We start from the raw sequence: 26,073 nt of genomic DNA on the forward strand, positions 1-26,073 counted from the left end.
TTCCCAAATCTATTTTTTTAAAGGTTGAAATAAATGGGAATGGAAAGGATGAAAGAAACCAGTATCGAAATGTACTCCAAAGAAAAGGAGAAGTGGTACCATAACCTCAGAGAACAAACATTCCTTCAGGACAATCCAGTATCATTTAATTCTTTTTTTTTTTTTTTTTTTTTTTTGCGGTACGCAGGCCTCTCACTGTTGTGGCCTCTCCCGTTGCGGAGCACAGGCTCCGGACCCGCAGGCTCAGCAGCCATGGCTCACGGGCCTAGCCTTTCCGTGGCATGTGGGATCTTCCCAGACCGGGGCACGAACCCGTGTTCCCTGCATCGGCAGGCGGACTCTCAACCACTGTGCCACCAGGGAAGCCCCTCATTTAATTCTTGTTTGCTGAATGTTGCAAAGATTTAACATATACCCTCAAGTGCTTATCAACCCTCCAAGAATAGCTGATTCACCAGTGGACCTGTAGTTTTTCACCTTAGGATTTCAGATAGCATTTAAGCATTAAGTGCTAATACTCCATAATATATGAATAATTAACTAGTATCTAATTGAACAAACCTTTATTTCTGAATTTTTCAAACACCAAATGAATTAATGGAAGAGAGAGAACCAGAACCCAAGAATCTAGGCTTCTGGTTATTTTTTTCCCAAACTGCAAATTACACAGAATTCACTGAATATATGACCAATTTAAACAAGCACAATCTACTTACAATCACTTTGACGTAGGTGGCAGGAAATACACCAGTCTGGTTTCTACATTTCCCCCTGTACCAATCTGTACCTATTTTTTCCAGAAGATAAACAATTTCTCCTGAGGTGAGGTTCAAATCATCAACTTGCTCTGTAACATAAAATAATTATGTATGATGAATTACCCTGCTTGCAGATCTGATTACAGTAGCATTTAGTTCTGTCCACCGAGGCAGTATGTTCTACTGATTCTGAGAACAGGTTATACTAATCAAATTGACTTTAAAAATATATTATTTTTTCCTGGATATCGTTGTTATGAGCCTCCTCTTTTAAGATCAAATTAGATATATTTACCAGGCACTGATTGATAGGAAATGGTTAAAACACACACACACACACACAAAACATTGTGCTGGCCAAGGATTCTTCCTGTGTCAATATAAACCCTCTGCTGAATACATATTTTAACAATGAAAAGAGTTTTATAGACATGGTATAATATTCATATTATTCTCAACCATGCTTAAAAATCATTTCAATCTCAAAATATTAACTAAGGGAGTCCTACAGCTCTTTTGCAAATAAATTTACTCACAGTGAAATAAAAATCAGTCTACCAAGTGGATAAAAAACAGGTTATAAATAAATCAGGAATTTATTTTATTTGTAGCCTTGGATATAAAAGGTACTTAAAAATTGATTACAAAAATTTATTTTATTTATTTATATTTATTTATTTTTGGCTGTGCTGGGTCTTCGTTGCTGCATGCGGGCTTTCTCTAGTTGTGGCTGGGGGGGCTACTCTTTGTTGCAGTGCACGGGCTCTAGGCGCATGGGCTTCAGTAGTTGCAGCACGTGGGCTCAGTAGTTGTGGCACATGGGCTTAGTTGCTCCGCGGCATGTGGGATCTTCCTGGACCAGGGATTGAACCCGTGTCCCCTGCATTGGCAGGCGGATTCTTAACCACTGCGCCACCAGGGAAGTCCCTATTTTTTATTTTATACTCATTTCATAAGTAATAGCTGAGCTATGTGTGTTGGTTTTACAACCCTTAGGAGAAAAGAACTCCACTTATTAAATTCAAATTAATTTCATTATAACTGGTATTTGGTACCCCATTTTGAAAGAGTGAAAAAGTTTGGTAGGCAATTTGCTAATTGTTCATTTGTAAGGGAAACACTCCTCCTCTCTCTGTCACAGGGAGTTTCAAAGGCAAAGCTATTACAGCTAAGCTTTCTGGAATGCCTGAGTACAGCTGACTTTTCCTGAAGGTGGGGTGATGGATGAGATGACCTCTCCAGTCCAGGGCTCTGCTGGTGCAGAAAATGAGAAGGATGTCCTTGAGAGGTTAACCTGGGGAGGATGCCTGATCCCAGATCCTAAGGTTCTACCACTTTATTACTTATGTCCTTACCTGCCGGAAAATCATGAAGAACGACAGCATGAGGGGCACCACTGTCAACGGGCTTCTGAGCGTGGCTTGGATCCTTAGGGGGAAAACAGGGCGGTGAATGGAGTGTGCAGGATGGACGCTGGATTTATTATTCACTCTGAGACCATTTTATTTTTCCTCATTAGGGTCCTCTCGACACAATTACATTATGAGTGCAAGATGCAAACCACACAGTTGAGCCACACAAGGGAATCATTACCAGGTTGAAAAGGCATGTGTCCTTGCCAGAGGAAAACAGAAATAACTCTCAATTATAATATCCCTTAGCATTTTTTAAAGCAAGAGAGTAAAACAAAAGGAAATTACTTAATTTTTCTTTTTTTTTAAAGCAGTACCTATTCTATCCTGAAGTAGTGGTTTTTGACCTTTTTACCTTTCAAGGGTCACTTTTCCCATAAACTGTGATCAGGACTAAACCTTAAGAACAGAGCCTTAAAAGCAGTCTCTTCATTAAGATGGGAAAAGAAAGAAGTTCTGCAATTTATGCTCTCGTCTTTTGTAATGAAAAGAGCTAATGACTTCCACAAAAGCATAATTCACAAAAAGTTAAAATCCATTTCGTTTATTACCACTTAACTGAATGCTTTCTCTAATTGGAAAGCCAACGCTACCTCCCATGCCTGGCCTGGATTTCCTATTTAATCTGAACGGTTTATTCACCAGTAATTCTAAGTAAACTAGCAAAGAGAATTCAGTATTCTCTGCCCATCTAACCAAGTGCTTAGACTGGCCAGAGGAGAAGCTGAATTTGAAGAGTGACCATTTCTTATTGACAGGCAGCTGTTATTCTTAGTTTCTTTATATGAAGAGACAGGCTAATCCACATCATCATCATCAAATCTGACTGAAGGATATTATTTGAAATTATAACATTGGCAAACCTGTGGAATAAATGAAGGCAAATTTTGTGCCCTTTCTTTTTTTTTTTTTTTTGCGGTACACAGGCCTCTCACTGTTGTGGCCTCTCCCGTTGCAGAGCACAGGCTCCGGACGCGCAGGCTCAGCGGCCATGGCTCACGGGCCCAGCCACTCTGCAGCATGTGGGATCTTCCCGGACCGGGGCACGAACCCGTGTCCCCTGCATCGGCAGGCGGACTCTCAACGACTGCGCCACCAGGGAAGCCCTGTGCCCTTTCTTTTCTCTTCCCTCCTTCAATGGCTCCTGTCCCCTCAGGGCTCGCCCATCCCCTGGCCATGATGTTCAGCAGGGATCGAGGTCCACTCCTTCCACTTCTGCCCTGCAGCACCTTTGCTCGACTCTTTTCTGAATCAGTCAAAACGCACCTGCACAGGCACGCTGTCTTCTCTCATGTCAGCTGAATGGTAATAGAGGAACAGTTAATGGCAGCTCAGTGTATTAGTTTACCAAAGCAACATTGACATTTTCTTAGAGGATGCTCAGCGCTTTTCCCTAAATAAATGGGCATTATGGGAATTTCAGGGATTGTGGAAAGGAACTGTGAGATATTTTAAGCCTAGAGGGCTTTAAAAATTATTATTTACACAATTTATTACATGTGTGTATGTGTGGTTTTCATTTTTTCTGATTTACATCTGTGGAAAAAGGAATGACCGCTCACTAAGGGGTGTTAGGCTAGATGGCTTTCCATCTGCTGGAAAAAGTAAAGTCAGAGGCCTACCCCACACCAAACACAAACATGAACCTCCAGATGGACCAAGATCTAAACACAAGCCTGAGAAGGTAGAAGAGGTGGGATAGTAACCTGGGCCTCCCAGTTTCCCTTCTCTGCCTTCCATGCATGGCTACCCCTGGAATGCTGCTCATCACCTTGGCCTGGCAGATGAAGGGCGAGAGGCACAGGTGAACAGGGCTGCCCAAGGGGTCTGTACAACTCAGACCATACCATTAGGGTGGGTATCTGGGAGGAAAATCCAACATATTTCAAAGCTCTTTCTAGTATGACAGTATGGCTATAATGGTTAATACTAATGAGTAAAAAGAATAGCTAACATCAGGACTTCCCTGGCGGTCCAGTGGTTAGGGCTCCGCACTTCCACTGCAGGGGGCATGGGTTCTATCCCTGGTCGGGGAACTAAGATCTCATATGCCGCGCAGTGCCGCCAAAAAAAAAAAAAAAAAAAAAAAAAAGCTGGTATTCACTGTTCACCCACTATGCACTACTCACTGTGTTAAACACCTGATATGCATTAATTAGCTCCTTTAATTTTTTAAGCGCCTTTGAGATATAATTCATATACCACAAAATTCACCCATTTAAAGTGCACCTAGGTTTAGTATATTCACAGAATCGTGTGACCATCACCACAATCTAACTTTAGAACATTTTTATCACTCCCTCAGGAAGCCTCCCACCCATCAGCAGTCTCTCCCCACTCACCCTCCCCTCAGCCCTGGGCAACCACTAATCTACCTTCTGGATTTACCTATTCTGGACTTAATATAAATGGAATCATAATGATAAATCAATTGTATAATCAACTCTGTGAGGAATTATCATACATATTATTTCACATATTAAAAAAATGAAGTTCAGAGAGGTCAAATCACCGCCTCAGGTAGTGGGAGGGAAACTGAAACCCGCGTCTGTACTGAGAACCAAGTGAGGTGACAGTCCCCCGCCTCCCAGTTCTGACAGCCCAGCCTCAACTGATACTCTGCAGTGCCTTCTGTTGACTCAGGTAGGGGAAAGCATAACACATTTTTAGAAATATTTACCTTAAAACTAAGCTTTCAAATAGGTAAGTTTTATTTTTCTAAAAAAAATGTCCTGTTAGCCATGACCCAGAGCCTAAGAGAGGCTCCACTTTAGTGTCACCAGCTGTCGGCCCTCAGCGGCCACCTCTCTGCCAGTCTACAGCACAAGCCTGAGTATGATAATGTTTCAAGTGGACAAAACTGTGGGCTTCTATAAAAGAACAACTTGTAAGTTTTTCAGCTTCTATTTTCATCGAGGAGAGCTTTTTGACAGTACAACTCCCATGGTTACCCATCAGTGTGCTCTGAGAGAGGAAGAAGAGCGGTGACAGATGTTACTGCTGCATCAAAACAGAAAACGAGTTAACAGAAGAACCCTCCCCGTGTGGACCCAAGTCAGAAATCTCAGTATCCCAGCTGCAACTAGCGTAAGACATAGCTTTGCTGCTCTCCGAAATTCAAATTTTTAGTTTCTAAGCAAACCTCAAATGATAAGCTGCCTTCTAAGAAGAAAGAATTGGACGAGATTATGAAAACTAGGCTGAATGACAAACGAAGTACTTTACTTGGTTTAAATGACAGATGGGTCTCATTTTTCATGTTTGCTACATTACCTAATAGATGGTGAAAATTTAACTGGATATCTTAAGAAGCTCTTTTAAAAGTATAACTCTAGGGCTTTCCTGGTGGCACAGTGGTTAAGAATCCGCCTACCACTGCAGGGGACACGGGTTTGATCCCTGGTCCGGGAAGATGCCACATGCCGCGGAGCAACTAAGCCCATGCGCCACAACTACTGAGCCTGTGCTCTAAAACCCGCAAGCCAGAACTACTGAGCTGCATGCCACAACTACTGAAGCCCATGCCCCTAGAGCCTGTGCTCCGCAACGAGAAGCCACCGCAATGAGAAACCCGCGCACTGCAACAAAGAGTAGTGCGCAACAAACCCGCGCACTGCAACAAACCCGCTCGCCGCAACTAGAGAAAGCCCGCACCCAGCAATAAAGACCCAACTCAGCCATAAATAAATAAATAAAATAAAAATAAATATATATAACTCTATAAATTGTCCAATGGCATTTTTCTTGCTGAACAAACGACCTTCAATAATCATTATATTGGCGCTCCCACCTCTCGGGGATGGGTGTGTGGGGCGGGAAGATGGGAGCGGTGATGGAGGACGGGGGCGGGGAGGGCGAAGTCTCAGATTCCCAGGCGAGATCTGGGGTCCTGCAGCAGGCTGGGTGTGGAGAGGCTTCCAGGGGAGGCGCGGGGTCGGGCTGCCTCGGGCTGGGGTGTGAGCTGACAAGGAGGGGCCGAGTTGGGCGGGGGGTGGCAACCCTCGGAGGTTCCAGTTTGCCAAAGGGCGCAGGTTGACGTTTGGTGTGGGGAAGCCTTGGGAAGCGGGTCGGGGTTTGGGTAAATGGTAACGAGGCGGTGTGGGTGTGTGTGTGCACGCGTGCGCGGGCGTGTGTAGAGACCACCTTTTTCCCCCTTGGAGAAACTTTAGGGACGGAAGAGTAGATAAGCTTTGGGTCAACGAGACGAAGTAGGAGGTGAACTTTGGGATGACCTGGGTGGGAAGAACAGGTAAGCTTTGGGGTGCAGTTTGGTGGGGGTTGAATTTAAGGGAGAGTCGCTTAGAAGGTCAAGGCCCCGACCTCGGAATAGGGTTTGGGTGAACTGGGGAGCTGGTTAAAGACCTAGATCTCAGGTTACAAAAAATGACTTGGGATTTGGTGACAGGAAGGGGTACGTGGGGCGTCAGAGCAGTCTGTGTCCCAAGGCGGGGCTCGGGTATGCGGGCAGAGCTATGAGGACTGTGGGAGAGTTGGGGTGGGGTGGGGTCAGACGGCCCCCGAAGTTCAGAGGGCTCCTGGCGGGTGAGCCAGCCCCTCTCGGGTTCTTTGTGCCTCTCCAGCTCGGCAGTGCAGCGGGCAAGGCAGGTGCCGTGGCCCTGACCGAAGGGGTGGGTGATGAGGTGACCATCCTTTTCGCGGTGCGTGCCTGCCTTCCGGTGCTGGCTCTCGCCTGTGCCTCAACACACACTGCCGAGGGCGCTGACCCGCTGCCCCAGCCGTCAGGGACCCCGACACCGACACAGCCCAGAGGAGCCATGGCAGTCACCAACAGCATCGGAGGGGAGGCCCCAGGAGCCGAGACCCCCAGCCTGAGATGCAGAGGTCAGGCTGCACAGCCAGAGCCTGGCGTGGGGCTCCCAGCAACGCCGCCGCCTCCAGAGCCTCCCCAGGAGCCCCTAGTACTTCGGCTGAAATTCCTCAACGATTCAGAGCAGGTGGCCAGGGCCTGGCCCCATGACACCATCGGCTCCCTGAAAAGGACCCAATTTCCTGGCCGGGAACAGCATGTGCGACTCATCTACGAAGGGCAGCTGTTAGAAGACGACACCCAGACCCTGGGCAGCCTTCACCTCCCTCCTAACTGCATTCTCCATTGCCACGTGCTCACTCGGGAGGGTCCCCCACACCCACCCTGCCCACCGGGGTCAGAGCCAGTGCCCTCTGGGCTGGCCGCAGGTGGCCAGCTGCTGCTGCTCTGGGACTGCCAGATCCAGTACCGGCCCTTCTTTCCCCAGACCGCCACTCTGGGTCTGGCCGGCTTCACCCTGCTCCAGTCTTCTGGCCTTTGCCGTGTTCCGCCCGTAGTGCCTCCACGGGCTCTTGGCAGTGTTGCTGGCCCCTCCGGACCTTGCTCCCCATGACACGGCGGGAGCTGCTGTCTGCCTAGGCCTGCCTCTCGGACCTGCCTCTTCCCGCTACCCTGGAGCCCAGCCCTGTGCCGCAGAGCACTCCAGGGGCCAGTGGAGGCCCCTCCCTGTGACCTTCATGGCTCTGGGCCATCCCCCGGGGCAGCTGGCCCTCCGCACCCACTAACAGTCAGCTCCTCTGGGTCAGACAGCTGCTGTTGCTGCCCCGGTGCTGGGCAGAGCTGGGCCACGCCCCTGGGCCCTTCTTTGTGTTCTGCCTGAGAATCCAGCCTCCTCTAGTCCCTGACAGCTCCTTGGGCTGATTTAGAGACTCCAGGACTGAGGGAGGGGTGGAGGGGGTTCTCTGGAACATGTGCAGATTAAATAACTGTGAAGTTTAAAAAAAAAAAAAAATCATTGTATTCTCCCAGGCTCGACAAATTGTTAGGCCTAAATTGTGACTTCAGGTTGTTGGAACATCTCATTTCATTATGTTTATGGGCTATAAGCAGAGAAATGAGGTTTATATTAAGCTTAAATCTTAAAGGGAAGTATTTTTTAATGTCAGGCTTAGCATTTCTAGGGCCGCCTTTAAAATAATTATCCATTCTGTTAGAAAACTAATCTCTAGTACTTTGGTAAACATGTTTACATTACTTCAAAAATAAACAGCTCTCACGGTTGAAAATTAATGACTGAGTGTCCTGGCTGCTGTAAGTCAGCACGATGCGAGAAAGGCAAAACACATGGTAGTCACTCTGTATCAAAGTGATTAGTATGGTAGTGGCAAGTCTCTCAGAAGTAATTTACTCTTAAAATGGAATAAAACGCTACCACAATTTTTACTCTGGTTAAAATAAACGTGCTAATAAAAACCTGAGAATGAGCTATAATTAATAGTTCTATGAAATGTGCTGCCACGTGTGATATGAAGGCGGTACAATATTAATTCCTCACGTTCGGCCTGCTTCTGAGATGTTCATCAAGTGGGGTGATGATCTTCATGTGAGACAGGTGAACTCTGCCAGCGGCGGCTCCCTTCCGGCACTCCAAGTAATTACCTTCCACCTGCTTCAGTATCACAAGGACGTCCCCACGCTGGAAGGTACGATATCACTCTCTGAAGCAATTATTATTTAATAAAACATTATTACTTTTTCCACATTTTAATCTTTGGAGCCTAAAGCATTTATAATAACGTGTAAAACAGTAACAGAGGCCAGAAGTTTTTTTTTTTTTTTACATTAGTCAGTAAAGAAAGAGCTCTACTTTACCTTACAAGAAAGTTCTCCAGGGTTTTGCGGGACAATGTCTTCACTGGCAATTCCGTGAGGCACAGACAGCTTAAACATAAACCAATAAAAGGATTATTCACAATCAAATAACCTCGTCCTAAGCGGCTGATCACGTGGGGATTTGGCACGTTCGCCTGCAGTATAACCTCCCGCAGTTAAGCTCTTCACTCGGCTTCCTCAAGCTCGGGATCTAGTTGGTGGGGCTGCCGTTTCTCAGGCTGCTCAGAGTCCTCGGGGGCCTGGGGCTGAGCCCACAGGACCCTGGCAGCTGAAGGTGGCCTAAAGTTCCCTTAACAACCACATCCAGGAAGTTCTGCTCTACAGGACAAGGTCCACCAAGTCCCCAGGGCGTCGGAAGGGTAAACACTCAGCACCTGACCTCACGGCCTTTAGTTCAGGGGCGGCTGATAGGGGACTGGTGCCTCCCCTGCGGGGTTGGACTGGCCGCTTCCATCCGCCTTAAATCTCATCTGCTCCTGCAGTTGCTCTGGTACAAGCATCTACTTAAACCCATCTCACTGCCTGACCTCAGTCATTCCCGGTCCACTCAGCCCTGTCTGATCTTAGAATGGCTTTTACTCTGGCCAGAGAACTCTGTTCCCCCCGCCTTGGTAAATTCTGGCTGTTGAGCGCGGGTCGGAGGGCCTGTGCAATATAAAAGGCATGCCCAGGACATGGGATCACACAAGCTCGCTTCCAAAAAGGAAAGGGAGGCTGCACTCAGGAGCAAAGCTGTAGAGTACGAGGGTGTGGCCCTGGGGGGCTGCTCCCCAGCATCTCTGTCAGAGCACCAGGGCGCCCAAGGTACCCAGGTTACCCTGGTTAGCAATTTAATGGTGGGGCAGCCACAGGAACAATGAGGGATTTAAGGAATTATTTCGTAAAGAGACACACTAATACACCGTCATTTTGAATTTATTAATTTCTTTGAGTTGTTCAAATGCTTTGTTGACATTATACCGCTATGCTAAGACCTATAAGCAAAATCTCATTCCCCCAAATGAGGCTCTTGACACGGGACAGCCAATGCAAGGAGAGACTTTACAGTTAGTAACACTATTTTCTGGGTTGTTTTTGGCTGCACAGCATGGCTTGCGCGATCTTAGTTCCCCGACCAGGGATTGAACCAGTGCCCCCTGCAGTGGAAGCGCAGAGTCCTAACCACTGGACCGCTGGGGAAGCCCCACTAACCCTATTTTCTTAGTATGGCCTAATGGTATTTTCTCAGTATGGCCTAATGGTAAAGAGCATGGGCTCAGAGCCAGTCAGTCTGTGCTCGAATCTTGGCTCTACCATTACTGGATGTGTGACCCTGGACAGGCTACTTAATCTCTCTGAGTCTTATTTTCTTCATCTGTATAATAGAGATAATAATAGTATCTACTTCACAGGGTTGGTGTGAGGAATAAATGAGTTATTTATACATAAAGTGCTTTGAGGAATGCCTGGCTTATAAGTATTCAACACATCAGCTACTGCTTTTATTTATTCATTATTTTTAAGTATCCTATCCCAAAGTACACCCCTGGGTTTTAGCAATTAAAATTTTATCAGTTTAAATGAATATGAATATATATGAATATCCTACCTCCTTCTTATCTGTCTACACCCTTCCCTTAGGAAGATGAAAAAAATCCTAAATTGCTTAAAGTGAAAACAATTTCCAGCTCAGTGATGGAAATGTAGAACAATATGAAATGAATAATTGCTGTTCTTGTTAAGACCTACTGTTGTACAATTGTTTTAAAAAGTGCCAACACCCCTGCTCTCCTTATCATCTTAATTTGTTCTAGATTTCATCAGGTTAACCTGACCAAAATAGAGAGAGCACATCAACTCCGAAGACAAAGGCTTAAGGTCATATGATGAGAAAAACATTCAAAGGGAACAAAATTAATATCTCAACTATCTCAATTACTGATGAAAACTTCTAACTGGTAACTATTAAATGGACCATGATAATCAGGTTTACAAAAGTGGAAAATGAGGGAAAAACCATCCATTTTAATAAGAACTTTCTACTTCAAATTTTACTCTGTGGGCAAGGCAGCTATAAGATATAAACTATATATATATCAAGATACGAATATAATATCTGGCAGAGATACTCCCATCAGTGTAACCTACTGGGTCAGGTTTTTCAGAGTTTCTGTTTGGTCAAGCCAGACAGCAGGTTGCAATCCTTGTCTGCCCTACTTCCTTTTCCTATATTTCTCCTAATAATGAAACCCTGTTTTAAAAGACCTAGGTTTAAACATGGCCTACTTGTCTAAAGCACTCAGTGTCAAGGGGCAATTCCACAGTTGTCTCATCATCTTTTTCTAAGGAATAAGGATCTTACGTATACTTTAGGACAAACCTCTTGACCACAAACATTTTTAAAAGCTACATTTACCATGTATTTCCTGTAGAGAGGGTGTCCTGGTTTGGGGCGAGGGGGCAGCACCGGATCTTGATTTTTAAGGACTTGACTCTTGGCTTTTGAGAGTCCAGACGCCAGGTTACTTGTTTTTTTCTGAAGATCCATGTCAGAAGAAGACCGATTAAAAGGCAGCTTTTTATCTGCTGCTCTGGTTGCAGGAAGTTTTGGGGGAGGTGGTCTCTCAGGGGCCCCCTTGGGAGGAGGCTGTCGAGCTAGTACGCCTTTTCCATTCACAGGTCTGAAAGTCAACGTGGTAGCTGTGAGTCAGTATTTGATCGATAGTAGGTTCTGTTTTGTCCTTTCTTACACACACACACACACACACACAGCGTTTTGCTAGTGTAAATACCATTTAATGAAACATGCAGGCTATGCTATTTTTTAGCAAATGACTGCTGCATTAAACATTATATTATTTGAAGAAATGCCATGATGTTCTAGCTTCCTCTTATCTTGTACTACATATTCATTAGTTCAAGACAAACAAGCATTTACTATCATGAGCTCTTTAAGGCTCCATTTGCTCTTAAACACACCATGACTGTTTCAGAAAACTAAGGACTTTCTACCAAAGTCTGAGATGAAAAGCTTATAGTAAGATATCAGGTGTATGTGATGGAGTCTTGTACATGATTAGAAAAGGTACGTCAAACTCCCCTAATATTCATGTTATAGGAATCAATATTAAAACACTAATTTAGATTAATATAAAGAAAGCTAGTTCTGAAAATGGGACAGGACAATTATTACTTTGAAAGCCTTTCCTTAATCCCTATGATAAAAATAATGTCGAACATAGTAATGTCTTATGATAACATCACAGTTTTTTGTCTAAATAGCCCTGGAACTCAGGAGGGCTGGTCACCTCTGAGCTCATGAGGCCTGTCTCCCTTTGGAAATGCCAAAAACCAGGCTGGTTTCTGGGAACAGGGAGAGAGCGAGCGAGTGTGTGTAGGTATGTATGTGTGTGTATACGCGCGTGTGTGTTCCAGAAGTGGAGTTTTAGGTTCAGAAAGGAGTCTTGTTCATTTGTTTGAGGAAAAGTAATAGATATCCATGTTTGTGCTCTGTCAGTTTTTGGATTGCGTTAAAAAAGGAGCAGAGACTCCTACACCTGCTGTCAGAAGCAGACTGTGGGCTAGTGGCCTGGGTGAATTTGTGAGTTAAATGTATCTCTAAAAGAAGATCGAAGGCCAGCAACACTCAGTTTTCATGATAGAAAAGAGAGTCCAGTCTCGGAGTCATTAGTTTTTCTCTAACTGACTTTTTAGAAGTTTTTCCATGCTTACTTACCTCGGTGGCAACCTTGGGGGTCCTCGCACAGAACCTCCTGACTGACCAGCATGGTCAGATTCCTGCAAGTATCAGAGAATGATTTTTAGTTAAAATGAATCTGAAACAAGAGCTTTTCAAGAGGAATTATGGACAGCTTTTGGGCTGGATCTATAAAGTGGAAATGTAGCTGAATTACAGAAAGGAGATTAAAAGAGTTTTTTAGTCTTAAGCAATATTAACTCATTTCTCACTCCTACCTACATTGTCCATGTCACAATGCAAGTGAAAACAGAGAGGAAGAGGCTGGCGCACGGAGGGGGGTGTCCTGCTACTGTGGACACCAGCCCAACCAACTACACTGCATGGTTACACATCCAGCATGTTCTGAGGAATTAAGGATGCTGTTTAAATCATGTTGGGTTACACAGCAGCAATTTAAGCAGACATTGTATGGAATTTTTAAAAAATATGGCAGCTATCTATCCCATGACAACGTTTAAGATATGCAGTGCTCCTAAGTTTGAACACACAGTAAGTGAGGTGGTGATCAGTTCGTTTTGCTTAGAACAGGCAGATCTCTCATACTGGATGGTTTCCACATTGTGTGGTGGGTTTTGAACTGGAAGGAGGTGGAACACAACAGAAGCTTAAGGGGTGGCCTGAAAGGAAGGCATGTGAGGAAGAACAGAAAAGGCCCAAGAAAGCAGACAGCTTAGTTTGTACCACTACAGCAAAGGGGTTGGATGTACTGAGAAGAATTTTGTAGGAAAAAGCAAAGGGGGATAGTGTGAAAAACAAAAGATAGGGAGAGTTGGAATGTTTTGGCCTGAAAGTAGATGAGAGAAATTGGAAGTATGGGGATCAACAAGAAGATTTTTTCAGAAGGGGTTCAAACTGTGCTAATTAAATAGGTTTTCCGAACATGTTATGGTCCAGGGATTGGGAAATGAGTATAATACATGGAAAACATTTTCAGATGTTCTGTTGAATGAGAAGTCAAAGGATCTTAAAGCCAAGACTTCTGTTTTTTAGGGAAAAGTCTTCACTAAATCCTTCTAATTCTGATTGAGTCTCTTTTTTCACCTTTCCTACTTTCTAAGCCCTCACCACTGACCTCCAGGAAATAATATTTCTCCAAGACCACCTGAGAGGGAAAAATGCCAGCTCTTTAAAATTATACTGCCTTTTTTTAAAAAATTGATTTATCTTATTTATTTATTTTTGGCTGCGTTGGGTCTTCGCTGCTGCGCATGGGCTTTCTCTAGTTGTGGCGAGCGGGGGCTACTCTTCGTTGCGGTGCACGGGCTTCCCATTGCAGTGGCTTCTCTTGTTGTGGAGCATGGGCTCTAGGTGCGCGGGCTCAGTAGTTGTGGCACGTGGGCTCAGTTGTTGTGGCTCGTGGGTTCTACAGCGCAGGCTCAGTAGTTGTGGCGCATGGGCTTAGTTGCTCCGTGGCATGTGGGATCTTCCCGGACCAGGACTCAAACCCGTGTCCCCTGCATTGGCAGGCGGATTCTTAACCACTGCACCACCAGGGAAGCCCATATACTGCCTTTTTTTGTAAAAGAGGTTTAACTATAGCTTGGAAATCTTTGGGCTAATTCAGGCTGTTTTCCCCCTTCTTATCTTACAAATGAGTTAAAACTCACTTGTATGGTTTTTAATTCAAACTGAATGTTTACAAGTTTTCCTTAAATACCAAATGATTAATTGCTAATAACTGCGATCACGTGAATATGTTTCAGTGTTTTATAATCCCATTTTGAAAAACAAATTAAGCTTGCCCTTAAAACTCGGTTTCACTAATGAACTCAGTTAATGTAGTGAGGCAAGTCACCAGCTCATAAACCCTGCAATATTCCAGGCTATCGTCCATGCCTTATAAATACACTGTTGCCTATGTGCCCCCTGACAAATAACTGCTATGATACTTGAAAAACTCATTTATTTCTTTGGCTGCCTTTAAAATTAAAACAAACAAGCCAAGAGAAAAACACTCTAGCAGATAGGTAGGAACTGTTATAGCTTTCCTCAAAATTACAGTTGTTAGACACCTTAATAATTAAGGGCAGATTTCTAAAAATATAGATATATAAATCTGACATGGAAAGTTATAGATGGTGTACTTTAATAAACACATACCATAAAATGCAAATCTTGTACCAAATATAGTTTTCTCTGATTGGTTTTACTTTTATGGGAAATCTTAAATATATTTTAAATTTCTCAATTTTCTATAATGAGCAAAAATAAATCAGCAAAAAAGGCAGCACAGTCAAATCCCCCGGGAATGTTAGGCACATTCCAAAAGGCACTGCTGCACCTGACATGTCAAATACTGAGAGTAGGGGCTTGGTTCCTGTAGGAGCCACTGTCTCGTGTTTGCTAAAGTCCAGGTTTGTGTGCAGGTTCTGCTGACAGTCTTTGGAAGATTACTGATTAGGGATTTCCTGCTCTTCAATAGTCCACACATGAATGGAGCTCCTCTGTACCTGCTTCTTGTAGTTTTTCTCTAGCTCTGACATCCCTGAACTTTGGCTTCTGATGTGTTCCGGTAACCATTTTAGCTCCTGGTGAAGTTGGTTTTTCGGCTTGTACTGCCCTGCAGATGCCATCTTTTTTTTTTTTTTTTTTTGCGGTACACGGGCCTCTCACTGCTGTGGCCTCTCCCGTTGTGGAGCACAGGCTCTGGACGCGCAGGCTCAGCGGCCATGGCTCACGGGCCCAGCCGCTCTGCGGCATGTGGGATCTTCCCAGACCGGGCACGAACCCGTGTCCCCTGCATCGGCAGGCGGATTCTCAACCACTGCGCCACCAGGGAAGCCCGCAGCCATCTTTTTGTTCATGTTCTTTGGAATGGTTTCTTATATTCTAATTTCAAAATAATTCCCTGTTTTTTTGTTTGTTTTTTCAAAAAACAGATATTTCTACCAAAACCACATTCTTGTCTGTTGGAATCACTGAGCAGCCTCTGAAGATGTGCCTTCTCTTTTTTCTCCAGGAATTGGTACCACTTCTCACGTCCTGAATTCATTAGCCATCTCCTATGCTGCAGCTGTGACTCCTTCCACCTTCTGGGCAGCGTCCCCTAACTCTCCTCTGGCACCGGCTGGCAGACACCTCGCGGGCGGCTCTGGCAGCCTTGGGTTTCCACAGAAGCGTCTGCTCCTGCTGAGAGAACAGTGCCAGTGGCTCCAGTGGTTCCTCATCCTGGATTCCCTCATCGTTTAAGCGAAGAAAGTGGGATTCTGCAACTACAGCCACCTTGTCCTGCGATGGAAAGTTCCCTGGCACTCAAGGCAGGAGAAATAGTCAAGGGTCTTTGTCCTGCGTCTCATCAGAAGACACAACTTTCAAAGACGGTGCCTTTCCTCATGGGTCATCAGAGTGGTGAAGCACTTTCTAGAGACCCTCCCCAACACCTGAAGCCATTCTGGCCTCTGATCTAAAATTCACTCAGTAACTGTAATTCTCAAAACCAAAGGAATTTCTCAGGCACAGTTTTGACTTTTGGGCCCTGGAAATCTAAGTGCATGACTTCAGCCAAATCATTTAACTTGGGGTCTTTTTCTCTCCTCTTCTTCCTTCAGACCCAGTGTGTCTATTATGGTATGTATTCATTACAGTACAGCACAGAGTGCTTTGACCACGCCCCCCTCCGGCCCCCACCCTTTGTAAACAGCGCAGGACAGGATTTCCCTAATGTTGTTTATGTGAGACACAAACAGTTATGAATATGGTCCCTCTCCAGATGGCTTAGTTTATTCTAACTTCCTTTCCTTGTTTTTTCTAAAATGTTTGAGTTGCTTTGTGGACTGCTTAACACCAAATGGAATAATACTTACTATTTTAATAGAGCTTTATGGGTTTACAAAGCCCATGACATGACTCAGTGAATGCTTTTGTATGCCTACTCATCATCCTCTCATTCCTCGTTACAACCCTTTAGAGTAGAAGCCAGTAACCTTCTCAAGTAACTTTTCCTCTATGGAAATTTGGGATTTTCCCATTCAACAATAGTATGGTGGGAGCCCTATCATCCTCTTTTGGGTCATCTTGGCCGTTTTTTTTTTTATTTTTTTGGCTCTGCTGCACGGCATGTGGGATCTTAGTTCCCTGACCAGGGATCAAACCCGCACCCCCTGCACTGGAAGCGTGGAGTCTTAACCACCGGACTGCCAGGGAAGTCTCTAGCCCAGTTTTAATAAAAATTTATTACCAACTATTTTGAAATGCAAGTGATCACTAAATTTTAATTCAGCCCACAGAAAAATCTCATTAACTTGACATTGGCTAATTCAATTTAATGTCTCCTTCAAAGAAATTTCTCTTCACTAGATGATTAGATGGGTTTGCATGTATAATAGCATAGTTAATGCACAAGTGTAAAACTATTATGAAGTTTGAACTGAAAATTTTGCTCAAAGACTTTAAGAACTGGTTTCTTTTGAAACAAACCTTAAAGATAATCTATCATATGGGAATTTGAAAAAGTATAGAAAAACAGTATCGAGGTTGAAATTTAAAAAAAAAACTTTTTACCACCATCTGTTAACAAGTACATGATAAAGCACTACTTTTTAAATTTAAAAAATAATTCTCTCCTAAATTTCAGATGAACAAATTCTTATGATAATTATCTTAAAATTATGTCACTATTTCAGTATTTTATTTTATTTTTTTAAAGATCTATTTATTATTTATTTATTTATTTTATTTTTGGCTGCATGAGGTCTTAGTTATGGCATGCAGGATCTTCACTGAGGCATGTGGGATCTTTTGTTGTGGCGCACGGGCTTCTCTCTAGTTGAGGTGTGTGGGTTTTCTTTTCTCTAGTTGTGGCACGCAGCCTCCAGGGAGCATGGGCTCTGTAGTTGTGGTGCACGGGTTCCAGGGCACGTGGACTGTGTAGTTTAAGGCACACGGGCTCTGGATGAGGTGCGTAGGCTCAGTAGTTGTGGTGCGCGGGCTTAGTTGCCCCGTACGCGGCATGTGGGATTTTAGTGCCCTGACCAGGGATCGAACCCGCGTCCTCTGCATTGTAAGGCGGATTCTTTACCACTGAACAACCAGGGAAGTCCCTAATTTGGTATTTTAAATAAAACCTGATAATTGAACTAAATCTTTCCACAAAAATTAAAGGGTTTTAGAGATTTTCAATAACTTTCTCATTATTAGTGCTATTTAAAAGACAATGCCATAATATCGGTATAGGGCAAATTATTTTATGATGAAGTACAATGAATTAGCCTAATTCTTTTATTTTATAGGAATTTAAAAAATATTAAATAAGTACATGGAGCTTAGAAATTGGTTTTATCTGGCCAATAGTAAAATAATTGAGACATCAGCTGATTACTTAAAATTAGTGCATAGCTTAGTCTTCAACCTAAGATTACCTATAATGACCACTTACCAAGTTTCTAGTTCTGTTAGCATTACCAAGTTTTCCGGATACTGTGCTGAAGGTGTTTCCAATGGGTTTTTCAGTAGGGAGAGGAGGTGGGCTTTGTGGATCCTCCTCATGTGAACCTGGAAAAATAGCAGTAATTAATTAATCAATAATTTCTAGTCTTCTGGGGTTTCAAGGGATGAAATGATTACAGCTTGGTTCCCTATTAGGAAAATGGCTATTGTAACAGATGCACACAGGGGCTTCCCTGGTGGCGCAGTGGTTGGGAGTCTGCCTGCCGATGTGGGGGACGTGGGTTCGTGCTCCGGTCCGGGAGGATCCCACATGCCGCGGAGCGGCTGGGCCCGTGGGCCATGGCCACTGAGCCTGTGCGTCTGGAGCCTGTGCTCCGCAATGGGAGAGGCCGCAGTGGTGAGAGGCCTGCGTACCACAAAAAAAAAAAAAAAAAAAGATGCACACAAAGAATGGAGAGCTAAGCAAATGAGAAAGGTATTCTGGCAAACCTCAGAACATTGACGAGCTAGTAGGCATCGGTTACTTTTTACCAAGTGTTTTATAGAGATTAAAAATAATACTAAATAATTATAACAGCAAGCCAGCACTTGTTGAGAACCGTCTATGGGCCGTGCATTAAGTTAAGGCACTTTATTCATATACATTTCTCCAAACCAACCTCAATCTAAGTGCTAGATCTGTTGAGTCCACTGGCTAGTAGCCACATGTGGCAATTTAAACTTAAATCTTAATTAAAATTAAATAAAATTAAAATTTCAGTCCCTCAGTTGCATTAGCCACATTTCAACTGCTCAGTAGCCACATGTGGCTATTGGCTACCATATCGGACAGCACTATACTAGATAATATCCTACCCATTTTACAGATGAAGAAACTGAGAAGAAAATAAATGCGCTAGCCAGGTCTTAATGCTAGTAATGGTCAGATGGGTTTGAAACCAAAAGCCTGTACGCATTGTAGTAAGGCATGCGGCTTCCTAATAGGTGGTGTATCCAACCCTCCCCCATCCAAATAATTAAATTGTGTTTTCTAATATATTAGCTCCAGATTAATGGGCTTCATTGCTCCCATTTTAACAAGCAATAACTTTACATCCAAACTACATCCTTAACCCAGAGATAGTGCACTCCCAACTTATTTTAAAAAGAAGAAAACAAAGATGACCAGATTTAATTAGTGACAGCTAATTAAAATCTGTGTGCAAAACACTTGGAGAGAGCATGACTGTAACATACTAAAGGAGGCTAAAGCCAACTTTCACTGGTTCGGGCATTTAAAGGAGAGAGAGGAATTTTTCCCATTCAAATGAACACTCTCTGCTTCCATTTCACATGAAAAACCTGTAACAAAACAAGAGGATGATTTGTCAGGTTGCTGTTTTATCCACAGACAGGAAAACACTCTCAAAAGGGGGAAAATACCCAGGCCAGCTCCTAGGAGAACAATGATTTAGAGACAGACGAGCGTTCTTAGTTGAGAAGCAGTGCTGCGTGGGGAATTAAGACACACACAGGGATGGTCCAACTCAGTCACCATCTTGAAGATTTTCTCTGTGCTGCAGTTTCCTTACTGAAGGGTACAAAGCAGTAAGAATATGAAAGCAGAGAGGAGATAGCTTATGGGAAGGAAGGGACATAGTAATTATCTGGTGTGGGTATGTGGGGGAGGTGCAGATTTTCAATTTCAAACTGTGTGGTCAGCAGAGTGCTCAGTGAGAAAAGTGGCATTTCAGCAAAGACCTGAAGGAACAGTGAAGGAGCGAGCCATGCAGAGATCTGGGGAAAGGACATCCTAGTCAGAAGAAACAGGTCCCCAGGGGAAGAAGCTGACAGGTTCGGAGCAAGGAGTTTTGCACCACAAAGCTGTTCCTTTCTTTTCTTGTCCATTCCAAGTTCTTTTTCCTCCACAGCAATATACGCATTGCTTAATAATCGTAATAATAAAATTCTGGGGAACTGGTTTTTTTTTTTTTTTTTTTGCAGTACGCAGGCCTCTCACTGTTGTGGCCTCTCCCGTTGTGGAGCACAGGCTCTGGACGCGCAGGCTCAGCGGCCATGGCTCACGGACCCAGCCGCTCCGCGGCATGTGGGATCTTCCCGGACCGGGGCACGAACCCGTGTCCCCTGCATCAGCAGGCGACCTCTCAACCCCTGCGCCACCAGGGAAGCCCTAGGGAACTGGTGTTTGATATACACAGAATTCCCTAGGAACTGGCACTTCAGTTCTCTCACATATAGCGGTACAGAACTCAGCTTTCTAATAGTTCCTGGAGCTTTGTCAGGATAATAAATAAAGGTGCTTTCTCAATATACCCTTCTCAGGATTTCAGGACTATTAATCCAATTTATAAGTGTGTAGAAAAGAGTAAACACAGCAGGCCTGAGTTACAAGGTTGGTCCTTGCTGGCACCTAGGAACTTGCATTTTGGGAAGCTTCGCACCATTTCTAGAACAGATAAAACAAAAGAATATGGTTTATGCTGAACACCTGCTTTCCTTCTGGGAAATCTGGAATTTTGGTACATGCCCAAATTCCTAGAGGTGTCCATGTAACCAGCCCCCAACAAAAACCCTTGGGTATTGAGTCTCTAATGAGCTTCCCCGATTGACATTTCACATCTGAGTGGAGTTAGGTACACCCCGTGTGACTCCACTGGGAGAGGACTCCTAGAAACTTGTGCTGGTTTCCTCCAGACTTTGCCCCGGGCACCTTTTTCCTTTGCTGATTTTGCTTCGCATACTTTTGCGATAATAAATCACAGCCACGAACACAACTATATGCTAAATCCTGTGAGTCCTCCTAGCAAATCGTCAAACATGGGGATCTGGGGGACCCTGACACATAGGAGAATACATTTAAATGTAAAAGTTGTATTACATAAAGCCACATGAGCTTCAGGTAATATTTATTATCATTCTATCTCACGCAGCTTATTAAAACTCCAAATACTTTTTTTTTAAATGCTTGGCTTTGTTTGTTTGTTTGTTTTTGTTTATTTATTTATTTTTGGCTGTGTTGGGTCCTCATTTCTGTGCGAGGGCTTTCTCTAGTTGTGGCAAGCAGGGGGCCACTCTTCATCGCGGTGCGCGGACCTCTCACAATTGCGGCCTCTCTTGTTGCGGAGCACAGGCTCCAGAAGCGCAGGCTCAGTAGTTGTGGCTCACGGGCCCAGCCGCTCCGCGGCATGTGGGATATTCCCAGACCAGGGCTCGAACCCGCGTCCCCTGCATTAGCAGGCAGACCCTCAACCACTGCGCCACCAGGGAAGCCCGCAAATACTTTTAACAAGGTAACAGTGAGCAGGCCGACAACCCGATGAGCGGTCCTGTCACTGATCTGTAGGCTATATAATACTGTCAAAAGAAACATACGACCAGTTCTTCAGTCTAACACTACCATATAAGCTCCTAAGAAGCGAGAACCCACTAGAATTTGGTACCCTTGACTTTCTCTCCTCCTCATTCTTCATAGAAACTCCGTTCAATCTTCTCACTACTTGGCTTAGAGCCATCAGTTAATAAAACCATCAACAGACTCAAACCAATATGATTCTTCCAGGTAGTATTTTATAGAGAAACCATACCCCTAAACTAAGTTTCATGGCATTCCAGGGGATGCCTACAGTGTAACCCTGGGATGCTGCAGGTGAAGGACTGGGACACTTGCTCTGCTGTTGGCAGGAATGGAGTGGCAGAATCTTGTTAGACAAAGGCAAGGATGCAACTGGGCTGTGCAAAAGCACTAAAGGAAATGAAAGGAAAGCAGAGGCTCACAGAGAAAGCTGTGTGATCACCCAGGAACTGCTCTGGAACCCACTGTATGTGCATCCATGGGCATACATACTCAGCTTTTTCTAATCTCTAGGGCCTAAGGTAAACAGTTCTGGCCCTCTTGGCTTCTCTCTTATGATAATATCAGATGTATCTGCAGGACTTATTAAATAAAATTCATCCAAAATTTCATTTATTGTAACACTGAAAAATCAAGTAAGGAAGTGTATGAAAACGTAGTGTTGGGGCTTCCCTGGTGGTGCAGTGGTTGATAGTCTGCCTGCTGATGCAGGGGACGCGGGTTTGTGCCCCAGACCGGGAAGATCCCACATGCCGCGGAGCGGCTGGGCCCGTGAGCCATGGCCGCTGAGCCTGCACGTCGGAGCCTGTGCTCCGCAACAGGAGAGGCCACAACAGTGAGAGGCCTGCGTACCATAAAAACAAAACAAAACAAAACAAAAAAACCCCGTAGTGTTATACAAATTAAAATAATATTTTTATACACTGTTACGTTTTTATAACTCTTGGTTACTCCCCTTCAGACAACTCACACATAGCTATATTTAGACTATGCTCATTGGAGTAATACATTCCTGACAGACATATACAACTGTATTTGCTATCAGTTTCAAAACTTTCCTACCAAATCTTTACTACTGGCACTAACATACGATATTACAATTACTCTGAGTTTCAGCCTCCCTCTATTCTTTCTGCCTCAGACAATGTTAAAGAGAAGTAAAGACCAAATTTACTGTACTGGACTTCCCTGGTGGCACAGTGGTTAAGAATCCGCCTACCAATGCAGGGGACATGGGTTCGAGCCCTGGCCTGGGAAGATCCCACATGCCGCGGAGCAACTAAGCCCATGTGCCACAACAACTGAACCTGCGCTCTAGAGCCCGCAAGCCACAACTACTGAGCCCGTGTGCTGCAACTACTGAAGTCCGTGTGCTCTAGGGCCCATGTGCCGGAACTACTGAGCCTGCACGCCTAGAGCTCATGCTCTGCAAAAAGAGAAGCCACCGCAATGAAAAGCCCGTGCACTGCAACGAAGAGTAGTCCCCGCTCGCCACAACTAGAGAAAGCCTGCATGCAGCAACGAAGACCCAATGCAGCCAAAAATAAATTTAAAAAAACCAAAAAAATAAAATTTGCTGTACTAATTGTCTAAAGAATTATGAGAAAACAACTTGCTTTTAAATGTTCTCGAGGGGAGGACCTTCAAGATGGCGGAGGAGTAAGACGTGGAGATCACATTCCTCCCCACAAATACATCAAAAATACGTCTACATATGGAACAACTCCTACAGAACACCTAATGAATGCTGGCAGAAGACCTCAGACTTCCCAAAAGGCAAGAAACTCCCCACGTACCTGGGCAGGTCAAAAGGAAAAAGAAAAAACAGAGACAAAAGAATAGGGATGGGACCTGCACCTCTGGGAGGGAGCTGTGAAGGAGGAAAAGTTTCTACACACCAGGAAGCCCCTTCACTGGTGGAGATGAGGGGTGTGGCGGGGGGGGGGAAGCTTCGGAGCCACAGAGGAGAGCACAGCAACAGGGGTGCGGAGGGCAAAGCGGAGAGATTCCCGCACAGAGGATCGGTGCCGACCAGCACTCATCAGCCCGAGAGGCTTGTCTGCTCACCCACTGGGGTGGGTGGGGGCTGGGAGCTGAGGCTTGGGCTTCCGAGGTCAGATCCCACGGAGAGGACTGGGGTTGGCTGCGTGAACACAGCCTGAAGGGGGCTAGTGTGCCACAGCTAGCCAGAAGGGAGTCCGGGAAAAAGTCTGGAACGGCCTAAGAGGTAAGAGACCATTGTTTCGGGGTGTGCAAGGAGAGGGGATTCAGAGCAACGCCAAATCGAGCTCCAGAGACGGCACAAGCTGCAGCTATCAGCACGGACCCCAGAGACAGGCATGAAATGCTAAGGCTGCTACTGCCGCCACCAAGAAGCCTGCGTGCGAGCACAGGTCACTATCCACACCTCCCCTCCCAGGAGTCTGTGCAGCCCGCCACTGCCAGGGTCCCGTGATCCAGGGACAACTTCCCAGGGAGAACACATGGCACGCCTCAGGCTGGTGCAACGTCACACCAGCCTCTGCCACCACAGGCTCGCCCCGCATTCCGTACCCCTCCCTCTCCCCAGCCTGAGTGAGCCAGAGCCCCCTAATCAGCTGCTACTTTAACCCCGTCCTGTCTGGGCAGGAAACAGATGCCCTCAGGTGACCTACATGCAGAGTCGGGGCCGAATCCAAACCTGAACCCCAGCAGCTGTGCAAACAAAGAAGAGAAAGGGAAATCTCTCCCAGCAGCCTCAGGAGCAGCGGATTAAAGCTCCATAATCACCTTGATGTACCCTGCATCTGTGGAATACATGAATAGACAACGAATAATCCCAAAATTGAGGCAGGGGACTCTGGGAGCAACTGTAGACTTGGGGTTTGCTATCTGCATCTTTTTGTTTGTTTCTGGTTTTAGGTTTATCTCAGTTTAATATTTAGAGCTTACTATCATTGGTAGATTTGTTTATTGATTTGGTTGCTCTCTTCCTTTTTTTTTTTTTTTTTTGCAGTACGCGGGCCTCTCACTGTTGTGGCCTCTCCTGTTGTGGAGCACAGGCTCCAGACACGCAGGCTCAGCGGCCATGGCTCATGGGCCCAGCCGCTCCGCGACACGTGGGATATTCCCGGACTGGGACACGAACCCGTGTCCCCTGCATCAGCAGGCGGACTCTCAACCACTGTGCCACCAGGGAAGCCCCCCTTTGAAAAAAAAAAATATATATATATATATATATATATTTTTTTTCCTTTTTCTCTTTTTGTGAGTGCGTATGTGTATGCTTCTTTGTGTGATCTTGTCTGTATAGCTTTGCTTTTACCATTTGTCCTAGGGTTCTGTCTGTTGTTTTTTTCTTTGTTTGTTTGTTTTATGGTTATTTTTTTAGTATAGTTTTTAGCACTTGTTATCATTGGTGGATTTGTTTATTGGTTTGCTTGCTCTCTTCTTTTTCTTTGTTGATTACCTTTTTATTTTAATAATTCTTTTATTTTTTATTTTAATAACTTCATTTTATTCTTCCTTCCTTCCTTCCTTCCTTCCTCCCTTCCTCCCTTCCTCTCTTTCTCTCTTTCGTTTTCTCCCTTTTCTTCTAAGCTGAGTGGCAGACAAGGTCTTGGTGCTCTGGCCAGGTGTCAAGCGTGAGCCTCTGAGGTGGGAGAGCCTAGTTCAGGACATTGGTCCACCAGAGTCCTGCCAGCTACACATAATATCAAATGGCAAAAGCTCTCCCAGAGATCTCCATCTCAACACTAAGACCCAGCTCCACGCAACGACCAGCAAGCTACAGTGCTGGACACCCTATGCCAAACAACTAGCAAGACAGGAACACAACACCACCCGTTAGCAGAGAGGCGGCCTAAAATCATAATAAGGTCACAGACACCCCGAACCATACCACAGGACGTGGTCCTGCCCACCAGAAAGACAAGATCCAGCTTCATCCACCAGAACACAGGCACTAGTCCCCTCCACCAGGAAGCCTACACAACCCACTGAACCAATCTTCCCCACTGGCAGCCGACACCAAAAACAATGGGAACTATGAACGCGCAGCCTGCAAAAAGCAGACCCGAAATGCAGCCAGTTAAGCAAAATGAGAAGACAGAGGAATACACAGCAGATAAAGGAGCAAAATAAAAACCCACCACACCAAACAAATCAGAGGAACTAGGCAGTCTACCTGAAAAAGAATTCAGAGTAATGATAGCAAAGATGATCCAAAATCTTGGAAATAGAAAGGAGAAAATACAAGAAACGCTTAACAAGGATCTAGAAGAACTAAAGAGCAAACAAACAATGATGAACGACACAATAAATGAAATCAAAAATTCTCTAGAAGGAATCAATAGGAGAATAACTGAGGCAGAAGAACGGATAAGTGACCGGGAAGATAAAAGAGTGGAAATAACTACCACAGAGCAGAATAACGAAAAAAGAATGAAAAGAACTGAGGACAGTCTCAGAGACCTCTGGGACAATATTGAAAGCACAAACATTCAAATTATAGGGGTCCCTGAAGAAGAAGAGAAAAACAAAGGGACTGAGAAAATATTTGAAGAGATTATAGTTGAAAACTTCCCTAATGTGGGAAAGGAAATAGTCAGTCAAGTCCAAGAAGCACAGAGAGTCCCATACAGGATAAATCCAAGGAGAAACACACCAAGAAACATGTTAATCAAAGTATCAAAAATTAAATACAAAGAAAAAATATTAAAAGCAGCAAGGGAAAAGCAACAAGTAACATACAAGGGTATCCCCATAAGGATTCAGCTGATTCCTCA

At 44.7% G+C, this 26,073-nt stretch overlaps 2 protein-coding genes across 22 annotated transcripts in view; one reads left to right on the forward strand and one right to left on the reverse strand.

Moving 5' to 3' along the window:
- Positions 1 to 26,073, reverse strand: part of SH3D19 (SH3 domain containing 19) — a 196,068-nt gene that overhangs the window by 26,159 nt on the left and 143,836 nt on the right. For 20 of the 21 annotated variants that reach the window (XR_009540253.1, XR_009540254.1, XR_009540256.1 and 17 more), the window contains 7 exons: positions 17,945 to 18,060; positions 12,547 to 12,608; positions 11,227 to 11,491; positions 8,811 to 8,879; positions 8,494 to 8,634; positions 2,114 to 2,186; positions 717 to 847 (listed from right to left, as the gene is read on the reverse strand). Coding sequence is in view for 12 of the 21 variants with exons in the window: in XM_060147742.1 (XP_060003725.1) it covers positions 717 to 847; positions 2,114 to 2,186; positions 8,494 to 8,634; positions 8,811 to 8,879; positions 11,227 to 11,491; positions 12,547 to 12,608; positions 17,945 to 18,060 (857 nt within the window). In the remaining 9 variants the exon portion in view is untranslated. The remainder of the gene's footprint in view (positions 1 to 716; positions 848 to 2,113; positions 2,187 to 8,493; positions 8,635 to 8,810; positions 8,880 to 11,226; positions 11,492 to 12,546; positions 12,609 to 17,944; positions 18,061 to 26,073) is intronic. The other variant, XM_060147747.1, reaches the window with a different exon arrangement.
- LOC132519554 (transmembrane and ubiquitin-like domain-containing protein 1) lies at positions 6,643 to 7,495 on the forward strand. Its single transcript, XM_060147477.1, is given in 2 exon segments — positions 6,643 to 7,460; positions 7,462 to 7,495. Coding segments are annotated over 2 exon segments (852 nt in total).

This window comes from Lagenorhynchus albirostris, chromosome 4 (assembly GCF_949774975.1).
Source record: "Lagenorhynchus albirostris chromosome 4, mLagAlb1.1, whole genome shotgun sequence".
NCBI classification, from domain to species: Eukaryota; Metazoa; Chordata; class Mammalia; order Artiodactyla; family Delphinidae; genus Lagenorhynchus; species Lagenorhynchus albirostris.